An 11,097-nucleotide genomic window follows, 5' to 3' on the forward strand; every position below is an offset into this window, starting at 1 on the left:
CTCCAAAGAAGAGAGACTTGTGGCAGGTGGAAGGAGGGTCTGGAAACTCAGAACCCCTCAGAAGTGGGACAGTTCTGTTACTGGTTGGGCTTCAGTCTAAACCATACCGAGGGTCTAATTATTAGTAAACTCAGCCCTCGCTCCTTTTTTTTGGCCAGGCTGTGGGGCTTGCAAGATCTTAGTTCCCCCACAAGGGATCCCTCCAACCTGGGCCCCTAGTAGTGGAAGTGCAGAGTCCTAACCCCTGGAGCACCAGGGAACTCCCAGTAAACTCAGCTTTAAGCAAACTTTATAATGGATCAAGTGCGGTTAGAGTCCACTTTAGGTACTTCCCTGGTGGCTCAGATGGTAAAGCGTCTGCTTACAATGCGGGAGACCCGGGTTCAATCCCTGGGTTGGGAAGATCTCCTGGAGAAGGAAATGGCAACCCACTCCAGTATTCTTGCCTGGAAAATCCCCTGGACAGAGGAGCCTGGTAGGCAACAGTCCATGGGGTCCCAAAGAGTTGGACACGACTGAGCGACTTCACTTTCACTTTTCACTTTTAGGTAAACCAGTGTAGGCATGTCCGACTCTTAACAAAAAGATCAAGCCTTGTTTCTGTCCTAATTGTTATTTCTGGAGCCTCAAGATTGAGTTTGATTTCCAAGCCTGATGCCTCAGGTCTAGCTGTCTATCTCTGCGCCTGGTTCCCAGGCTCCAGCTTGGTGGCTGAGTGGTTGAAGGCCGTGACTGGCTTCCACTGTCCCAACCTATCTTAAATCCCCTGGCTCAGTTGGTGCAGGACTAGGGTGGGATCTATACCCTGTGGGGAGTTGCTTTAGCGGGTATGGTAGGAGGAAGAAGCCGCTTAGGGCTGACTCAGCTGTGTCAGCAGGTGATTGATGCTGTCAGGGATGCTAGGCTGGGAACCTGCCACCCGGGCACCTGGCCGTGGATCTTCGAGTGCAGGAGGAGCTCCCTGGCGAAGACTGGCTCCACCTGCGGGGTGGGAGTGAGGTGGAGGAATGAGCCAACCTTCTCCTTACCCACCCACTTTGTTGGGGGGCGGGGAGTGACAACCCATTTCCACGTGCATTTTCACACAGGAGGTCTTCCAGATCAGAGGTCATATGGCAGGTCAGGGGTAGAGCTGGGACTGGAGGGAGCAGCGAGAGGCTATTTAGAGGGGCTGGGTGGGGGGTGGTTCTCCGATGGAGCGGAAAGTGACTCACATGGGCCATAATGAGCCGCTCCTCGGGCTGGTCCGGGGGCCCCGGGTACTCCTCACCAAAGCACAGCCGGATCTGGTATTCGGGCTCTGGGCAACCATCTTGTAGGTGGGCTCGCAGTTCTATGGGCACCAAGATGGTGGGGTCTGGGGTCGGGGGATCCCATCTGGTGCCCACTTTGTGCTCATATCCCCTGACCATGTCCTGTATATCCACATCCCCCACGTGCCCAGGCCCACTTCCACATCCCTATGCCTGTCTCATGTCTCACTTCTAATTCTCAGGCCCTGTGCCTTGTGCCCTAGGCTCACTATCATGCCCACTGCCACTCACCTATGCCTATCTTGTGCCCAGTGCCCCAATGCCCACCTTATGCTTAATGCCCTAAGACAACACGTGCCCAAGTCCTAGGTTTCTGTCCCACACCCAGCGTCCCAAGCCCGCCACAAGCCTACACCTCCACCTCCTACAGGCTCATGTCCGTATTCGTTCCCACTCCCGGTGTTTCTGTGTCATGTCCTTTGTTTCCAGGCCCATCCCAGGCCCAGAATTCTCAAACCCATGGCCCGGCTGTCGCGCTCTTACCCGCGAGGAAGCGGCGCGTGTCGAGCAGCTGGCAGGTGCGCTCGCGCTCCAGTTTGTTGGGCTGCGCGCGGTGCGGGGCAAGCGGGCCGCGCCAGTACACGCGGCCCTGGCAGAGGCGCTTGGCGAAGACGCCCTCGGGCGCCACCCACAGCAGCACGCCGCGTTCCAGGTGGGGCAGCAGGCGCCGCAGCACGTGGGCGCTGGCCGGCGGCTCCGGGAAGCGAACCTGCGCGACCCTCGGCGGCGGCCCCAGGAGTCGCTCGGCGGCCGCGGTGGCCGCGCGCGGGCTCAGGCTGCAGCCCTCAGCCGCCAGCGCTGTGGCTTCGCGCACCAGCTCCGCGCGGTAGAAGAGGCGCACGTGCAGCCAGCAATCTGCGGGAAAGGGAGCGGGCGCTGGCTCCCTCTCCATCCACACAACCGGGCAGGGGACCCAGCGGTCCTCCCGGCCCCCACCTCAGGAATTTTTGACACTCTCTCCCGTTAAGTGATAATAATTCTAGCAGTAGTGGTGGTGGTAGTGTATAGTTACAGCTTCCAGTATAACTACTTTCAACGGATACATACTTGGAACTACCAGGATGGAACTGGTAGTTGAGCTTCAAAATCAGAGTTTGGAGCCATCAGTACAATGGGGGCACGATACTGCTGCCCTCCTAGCCCCAGTTTTTGGAATTCTAGGAGCTTCTTCCCAGCAAGGATTTTAGTGCTGGAAGAAATAATAATAATAGCAACAACAACAAAACAGCAGGCTCCAGTTAGCAGTATGCTCAGTGGTTAGGGCTGTGGGCTCTGCAGCCAGGCCCTTGGATTCTAATCTCTCACTGCCACTTAGGAACTGTGGCCTCTTAGTAACTTTCCCAAGGTTACTGTGTGGCCTTGGGCAGGGTTCTTAATCTCTGTGTCTGGCTTCTGCATCTGTAAAATGCCAGGAATGGCAGTATCTATCTTACAGGGCTGTGGGGAGACTTAGAAGGATGCCTGGCATAAGCTAAGCCCTCAACAAATGTTCGCTCTTGTTATCTGGAGTCTGCATGGGTGTTTTGGGTGGGAGACAGAGGCTATTTGGCTTCAATCCTAGGCCCTCCTCAGTTCTGCACAGTGGTCAGAGGAGAGGGCCTTCCAGTTCCTTACCAGGGTTGCTGAAATCCTCAGACGGCAAAGGGCTCCAGGGGTGGACGGGATTCTGTGCCTGGTAGCCTGGGGAAGGAGAGGAAGCAATAAGGCATTGTCTCACCCTGGGTGCCTTTACCCCTATATCAAGGTCACAGAAGAGGCCAGGGAGGGGGCAGGGTTGGGTGAGGAGACCCAGTCCTTACTGTGGTCAGCCAAAGGGCTTGGGAGCAGGAAGTCCTGCTGGGCTAGCCTGGAGGGCTGCTCCTTGTCTTTATCCTCTGTGACTAATCCGGATCCATCCTGAGCATTGGGAGGAAGGGTGGTAAGGGTAGGAGATGAGACCTGTGGGCCACAGGAGTTCCCAGACAGTCTGCACTGGGGCAGATGGAGGTCTGGGCAGAATGGAGGGCAGCTGGGGTTAATAGGGGCTTTGAGGTTTCAGAGCTGAAGACTCTTTTTCCCCACAGAGGTAAAGAGAGTTGATGAGGTTTTTGGAGATAATGGGGTCAGAGATGAAATTCATTGTGGTAGGGAGAGAAGTGCTAGGACTGAATTAGGAGATGGAGTGACAGAGATGGGGGGCACAGAGCGATGGATGGAATGGGGCACTGGGGACAGTGGGATGAACCAGGCTAATAGGGTGATGGGATGGAGCAATGGACCATAAGTGAAGGAGGAGATGTGTCGGGTGGAGTAAGACTGATGCAGACAGTGATGGAGACAGAGATGATGGGAGATGATAGAGAGCTAGAAGTGATGAAGGTGAAGGGAATACAAGGGAACTAGATTTGGTGGCATGAGTGGGGACATACTGATAGACCCAGTGATAACAGGGGAGAGGCGGTGAAATGGGAGAAAATAGGATTGATGCACATGAGGGATGGAGGTGAAGGTGATGGAGACAATGGGACAGAGATGGTGGAGTTAAGGAGAATAGAAGGAAGGAACTGAAAGTGATAGCAGAGATGGAGTAGAGGCAGGAAGCAGAGCTGATCGAGGGATGGGGACAACGATGGCCAAGACCTGATGGAGAGGATGAGGTGATGCACTGGAGATTGTAGCGGGGGTGGCACGGGTGCGAGGTGACTGGGTTGGCAAGGCTGCAGGGGCTAGAAGGACACACTGACCTGCTCTTCGGTCCTGCAGGCTGGCTCTGTCACTCCTCCCGGGGGCTTCTGCTGGCTCTGAAGAATGCCCTCCTCTTTACCGGGAGCACAAGCCCTGGTAACTGGATGGCACAAGAAATAGTCTGTGGTTTCCTGGGCCCCAAGGTGAATCCCTTCAACCTTGTCTGAGATGATCCCAGCTCACTGCATGATTTCAGGCAAGGCCCGCCTCTCTCTGGGCCTCAGTTTCCTCCTTTTGGAATGGGGAGGTAAACTGTAAGCATCCTTCTGTGTTTACCAGCCCATGATTTTAAGCTCAGTAAGTTCACTCTTTCCCATTTTACAGATGGGCAAGGTGGAGTCCTTATTGCCTAGAGAGCCATTCTAAGCTTCTACCTCCAGGGGGCAGTATGGTACCTGGCTCGTGGGCACCATCAGACAGGAGCCGGTAGACCTTGTAGGGGTTGGAGATGTCCAGCTGGCTGCGCTCAGGTACTTCACAGAAGTCAGCACTCTTGTTGAGGGCACAGCGGAGCCGTGTCTTCCAGGTAGAGGGATCCTCCTTGTCAATGCCCTCTAGGTACTTGCCCTTGTATATGGCCCAGGCCTGAGGATAAGCAGGGGAATAGGGGAGGAATGACCTGGGAGACAGGGCTGGTGCCATGCAAAGGGATGAGGACTGCCTTGGTCCACCCTTCTGTCTCTTTCTCTGCCCCTAGGCTCCTCTGTTCCTCCCTCCCTCCATCCAACACTTATTTCTTGAGCTCCTGCTCCTTGAGCAAGCTCAAATTATAGACTGAAGGGGGAGCAAGACAGACATCCCTGTTCTCAAGGAATGCAAGTCTAATGGGAGAAGGCAGCTGCAAACAGCTGAAAAGAAATAATTATATTCCAAATTATGGATTGTGAGAAATAAAAAAATAATACAATGGGACAAAAAATGATGGCAGTGATCTGCTAGCTGCTGCTGCTGCTAAGTCGCTTCAGTTGTGTCTGACTCTCTGCCACCCCATAGATGGCAGCCCACCAGGCTCCCCCGTCTCTGGGATTCTCCAGGCAAGAACACTGGAGTGGGTTGCCATTTCCTTCTCCAATGCATGAAAGTGAAAAGTGAAAGTGAAGTTGCTCAGTCGTGTCCGACTCTTAGTGACCCCATGGACTGCAGCCCACCAGGCTCCTCCATCCATGGGATTTTCCAGGCAAGAGCACTGGAGTGGGGTGCCATTGCCTTCTCTGGACCTGCTACCTGGAGAGCCATAAATAAAATCTGCACCTACTGCACCATACAAAGTGGACTCCAGATGACCAAAAAAACAAAAGTAAGGTGAAACCATAAACCTAATAGGAGATTATGTAGGAAGAAATCTTCTAGGGGGCAGATAATGTTTCATAAACAAAATTTTGAGGGCATGAACCATAAGGCAAAAAATTTGCAAAGTCTGAATCAGCAGCAAGGGGATAAGATCTAGAACATATGGGAACTCCTGCAAATCAAGAAGAAACAGAGAACAACCCCAAAAGAAAAAAAAAATCTTATCAAAGAACACCAATGAGTGGTTTACAGAAGAGGAAACCAGTAGCCCACGAGCATAGGAGAAGATGTTGTGACTCATTAGTGCCACAGAAGTGCAGATAAAAGTATGAGATATCACCTGTAAGCTTACAAAATTTAGCCAGTTGGCTAAGCCAGGAGTTGGTTGGGATGTAGACACTGTTAGTGGAATGGGGGCAGAGTTTCTGGAGGGTACTCAGGCATGCCTAGTCCAGTTAAGTAAAAGCATAGCCTGTGACCAGAAATTTCAGTTCTCAAGGAATTCTCACAGAAGCTCATGAGGGGACCAGATTCACTGCAGAGTTATTTGTGGTTCAGAAAGCAAATTTGTGTCCATCCCTGGGGAAGTAGATGGGTGTGTGTGTGTGTGTGTGTGTGTGTGTGTAATAGATACCCACTGTAGAGTCTGTACAACATCTAGAAACAAATTAGATGGACAGAGAACAAGAATTGATCTTCAGAGCTGACCCAAAGCTGACCCAAAGTACTTGAAATCAAAGTAAGATACAGAATGAGACCTACAACACAAGATGATGTACATAAGGACACACACCAAACAGCAATGCCCACTTTGCAAGAACACATATAAACCAAAGATACTCATTAAACACATTAGAATGACTGTTATGGTTGTTGTTTGCTGTTCAGTGGCTCAGTCGTGTCTGACTCTTGCGACCCCATGCACTGTAGCCCACCAGGCTCCTCTGTCTATGAGACTCCCCAGGCAAGAATACTAGAGTGGATTGCCATTTCCTTCTCCAGAGGATCTTCCTGACTCAGGGACTGAACCTCTGTCTCCTACTTGGCACTTGGGAAGCCTGACTGTTATGGTAGAGGGACTAAATAAATAAAAAATAGGAGGGACTGCTTTAGAGAGGGTTATCAGAAAAGGCCTCTTGGAGGAAGCAGCATTTGGGCTGAAGCCTGATTGAAAAGAAGGAAGGAGTCTGACAAAGAACTAGGGGAAGGCTGTTCTAGGTAGAAAGAACAGCGAGGGCAAAGGTCATGGGGGTGAGCTGGATTTCAAGGAAGGCCAGTGTGGAGCAGAGAAGTCAAAGGGGAAGACAAGAGATGTCTTGCTCGAATTGATCACATTCAGGAATCAGTGGTGGACGGGGGTGGGGGGTGATTTAACCGATAAATCGCACTCAGTCATTGCTCTTGGAGATCCCAGGCTTAGTGGGACACCAGACAAAAGCCACACTTCCCATGTTGGTGTCTCTTGCCAGTGGTGAGACCTTTAAGGCTTGATTTTGCGGTCCGTAAACTGTGCTAATAATACCTAATCTCACGTGGTTGTGGCAGGTGTAAGCTGAGTGGTCTGGGTAAGACGCTTAGCACAGCAGCTGGCACACAGTCCGCGCTTGTTTACTGCAGAACGTGTTCATTATATTCATGATGCTCTAACTCAAAGGTAACCTGGGCTGGAGGCTCGGGGAGCTATCACCAAGCTGAGAGAGGGATCTTTGGGAACATTGCTGTGCCCCCCCAAGCACACAGAGTGGTGCTTGGCACACAAGAGATGCTCAGTAAATATTTGTGGGATGGACTGAATTTGGCCTTAAAGGATGAGTAGGAAATTGCCAGGTGAAGTGATATTCCTGGCAGGGTAACAGCTTGAGCAAAAGCGTGGCATGAAGCACGCAAGGGACAGTGAGCAGCCTGGTATGACGAGCTGATGTGTGTATGTGAGGGTGTGTATACAGTTGATTCTCATTACTCATGGTACTTGTGTTTCCTAAAATTTACAGAAACACTGAGTAAGGGAACACTGAACTATCGCTCCTAAAGGAAATACAAGGCTAAGTCCTTGTCCGCCTCTGGTACATCAACTGGTCAATACATCCTGTTTATCAACTAGTCAATACATAACCTTGTTTTATGTGTATTTCTGTTGAAAGACACCTTATTGAATATAAACTGTTGATTCATTAACAGTGAACTTATGGCCAACACCACTATAACTCACATCTGAAAGGAACTTACTTTATACAGGTATTTTCTCCAAAAGGCATATCACAGCCTTCCTGTGCTCAGGAGTCCTAACAAAGCTTCAGCACTGTGTGGGCTTGGGGGTCATTTTAGACAGTGAAATCACCAACAGAAAGCACAAAAAGTATCAAAAATGTGGTACTAAAGATTGTCTGTGAAAGGATACCTGTGAAAGGACAGTAGAAGAGCTGAAACTAGGATTGTCACCTTGTTCAGCTTCTGCTGGAAATGTGCATACTGGTGACCCAGTTTTTTGTTTTTTGTTTTTTTTTCATTCTGTGAATGACTGCAAAAGTACCTTGAATATCAATCGGGGGATTATACATAATTTCAGCAAGTAAGAGAATTTGTCAATATGCTATCTGTGAAGAAAGAGGATCTACTGCATGTGTTGGGGGAAAGAGAAAGAGGAATTAAGGAAGAAGACAGACTGAAGCTGGATTATGAAGGCCAAGCATTATCCTGTGGGCTTTGAGGTACCGGGAGGGCGTGAAGCCAGGGGGTCACATGTGTGTGTCACTAGTGGGTTGAAGGATAGATCAAAGCACCCCCAAAGAGGGACAGGAAGGGCTAGTCCACAGAATCTCCCACTTCTGAACAGCACACAGCCTTAAGGTACAGGCCAGGTAACCACCTGTTCGACACTTAATGAGTTCCTTCTGTGAGCCGGGCACTGCGCTCAGGGTCACAACCCATGGGCAGCTGGAGGAGGCAGAGTCATACAAGGCACTTGTAATTCATAGGGAAAGTTGTTCAATGGAGGAAACAGAAGGGATCAGGGCTGACTTGGGATCAGAGCTTCCTCAATGCTTTAAACAAATGAATACATCAGGGGAGGCTTGTCTTCAGTAGGGGATGTTTATGCTGAGCATGATGGGAGTTGGCCCGTAAAAGTGGAGAGGGTGTTCCAGGCAGGGGGAACGGAATGTACAAAGGTCTCCCAGTGAGAGACACAGGAACCATTTGGAAAGTGAAAGAACTATCTGGCTGGGTCTGAAGTTGGGGAGGGAGTGGGGAGAGATGGACAGAGGCCAGAGAGGAGCAGTTCATGCAGGGCTTTGAGGTCCTGGTAAGGAGTTGGGACTTAATTACAGGAGCAACAGGGAGCCATGGAAGGAATCTGAGGAGGGGAGTGCAGAGGCAACATTTACATTTAGAGTGATCCCTCTGGAGGACAGAGGGGAGAGCCAAGGGACGGGAAAGCAGGGCACCCAGTTGTCCTGGTGAGAGATGGTGGGAATGGATCCAAGTAGATGGCTGAAAGAGCGGTTCTGCAGGAAGAGCCAAACACCTTGGTGATGGGTTAGAATGAGATTGGAAGAGAGGGGAGCAGCCAGGGTTCAGGTGCCTGGCTCTGCAGTCTGGGTGGCGGGTGATGCTATCTCCCATTTTGAAAAGCAATTTTGCAGCGGGGAGCTGACAAGTGTGGTACCGAGGAGGTGCTGAGTTTGAGAGATCTGGGAGTGCTAGACTAGCAGGCTTGGGGCTTGGAGGGGAGGCTGGGAAACACTGGGCTCCATCCTGAGGCTGTGTAAGGAGAGTGGGACACCAGGAGGGAGGCCCAGGAGGGAGTGCTGCGAACACCGAAAGAGCAGGAGAGGGGATGGAGGCTGAGAAGCAGGGGCCCGGAAGGCAGGAGGAGAACAGGTGAGGGTTGGAGTAGAGTGGGCACACAGAGATTCTGGGAACCAGGGGAGACTGTTTCAAGGAGGAGAAGGGGACCACTAGATGCAGACCAACTGAGGCAGGGGAGGGGGTGTCTAAGAAGATGATAGCAATGGCATTCTTAGAGACAATTAGAGACATCAGCAGGAGAAAGAGAAGCCAGGCTGTGGGGAGAAGAGGAGCTGAGGGGTTATGAGTGAGGGCGTTGATGATCAGAAGGCCCTTTCTAGATGCTTTACACTCTGTGAAAGTAGAGGGGAGACCAGAGAAGCAGGAGCTGGAGGTAGCTGTGGTGTTTGGGATGGTGGCAGTGGTCTGGGATGTGGCTGTTTGCTTATTGCTCATGGAAGAGATTCGAGTTAAAACCTTGATGGGAAAGAGACAGTTTGGAGGAAGTTAATGGTGACTGAAGAAAGATAAGGCATTCCTGGAGGAGGTCCCTGAGAAGGGCTGGGGTTGGGAAGCACAGAAAATGTCCCGAAGTTGCTGGGGTTAACAGTTTAGGGGTGGGAAGTGGAGGGAATTTCCACCCATGGCAGTGGTATCTAATTTCCCCAGGAAGAGGGTGAAGTACCCTAGCAGGTGAGGATGGTGCAAGTCATGCAGCGCTTGGCTAATGCTCTTTTAAGAGAGTGGGCTTCCCAGGTGGTGCTAGTGGTAGAGAACCCTCCTGTCAATGCAGGAGACATAAGAGACTCCTGCATTGATCCCTGGGTCTGGGAAGATCCCCTGGAGGACGGCATGACAACCCACTCCAGTATTCTTGCCTGGAGAATCCCATGGACAGAGGGGCCTGGTGGGCTACAGCCCATGGGGTGACAACACCGAAGAGCTGGACACACTGAAGCGACATAGCAGGCACCCAGGGGAGGGTCTCCCATATGTAGAAAACATTATCATCAACCTAGAGACAGCCGAGGTTAAGGGCTGAACGAGTGGCCGGAGGTGGCAGCGCATCAGGTCGCTCCAGGCGCTGGGACCGTGTGCATACAGAGCCCTCCGGGAACCAAACCTGGGACCCCCGCCCCCACTCCCTTACCCTGAAGAGCGCAGCGTCCTGCCGCACCTGGTAACCCTGCTTGGCTGCGTGCTTCCAGGGGATGCGGAAGAGGGTCTTGCCTGCGTCCTCCCAGCGCAGCCCCGCATAGCTCCCGCTCTCGATCTGCGCCACCAGCCATTCTCGGAGGCGCAGGGGACCCCCGGCCCCCGCCATGGGTCGCCGGCTGTCGGAGACCTTCCCTTCGTCCCTCCGCCAGGGGTCGCCGGCCATAGGGGAACGCAGTGCTCCGGGGACCAGGTCTGGGGCGTGCGGGTGACCGAATCCCAGGGCGACAGGGGATCGCGCTCCGGGGCCACCTGGACAGCGCGGAGGCGGCGAAAGCGAAAGTCTGTGTGGGAAGTTTCGCTTTCCTTTCTGCTCCCTGGAGGCCCTTTCGCCCCACCCTGTGTCGCCTGGCCTGGAGGGCATCAGTCCTTACACAGCGGGCAGCCTGAAGTACCGTGGGAAGCCAAGACCCACTGGAGGGTAGAGGGTGGAGTAGCCCCGGGTTCTACCGGTCCCTGGAGCCGGACAGGGGCGGGGGGCGGGGGGCTGGGGGTGGGTGGGCCGCGGGCACCCAGGGTGTCCCTTGCTCCATCCCTGCACCTGTTTTCCTTTCTTCACAGCCTCCGGGAAACTTAGTCTCTTTCCAGGACCAGGACTGAAGAGGTGGGAAAAGCATAGTGCCTACCAAACTAACTCCTGGCAAAACTGGGAGGCAGAGACTGGTTTAAAATGCACACTTCCAGCCTCCAACCTAGACCTGCAGAATTAGATTTCCTGGGCAAGAAGTCAGGGAACGTGAATTTTAAACAAGTCCCCCATGGGATTCTG

At 52.5% G+C, this 11,097-nt stretch overlaps 1 protein-coding gene across 1 annotated transcript; it reads right to left on the reverse strand.

Moving 5' to 3' along the window:
* Positions 1-838: 838 nt before the first annotated feature.
* On the reverse strand, positions 839-10,707 carry LOC102285579 (interferon regulatory factor 4). The gene is made up of 8 exons (XM_070381556.1): positions 10,264-10,707; positions 4,433-4,622; positions 4,037-4,137; positions 3,113-3,209; positions 2,928-2,993; positions 1,797-2,168; positions 1,215-1,333; positions 839-981 (listed from the first exon to the last, which is right to left on the reverse strand). Exons 1-8 carry the CDS (start codon positions 10,690-10,692, stop codon positions 871-873), a joined length of 1,485 nt encoding a protein of 494 aa, XP_070237657.1. The 5' UTR covers positions 10,693-10,707; the 3' UTR covers positions 839-870.
* Positions 10,708-11,097: the final 390 nt, after the last annotated feature.

This window comes from Bos mutus, chromosome 13 (genome assembly GCF_027580195.1).
Source record: "Bos mutus isolate GX-2022 chromosome 13, NWIPB_WYAK_1.1, whole genome shotgun sequence".
Classification (NCBI taxonomy): domain Eukaryota; kingdom Metazoa; phylum Chordata; class Mammalia; order Artiodactyla; family Bovidae; genus Bos; species Bos mutus.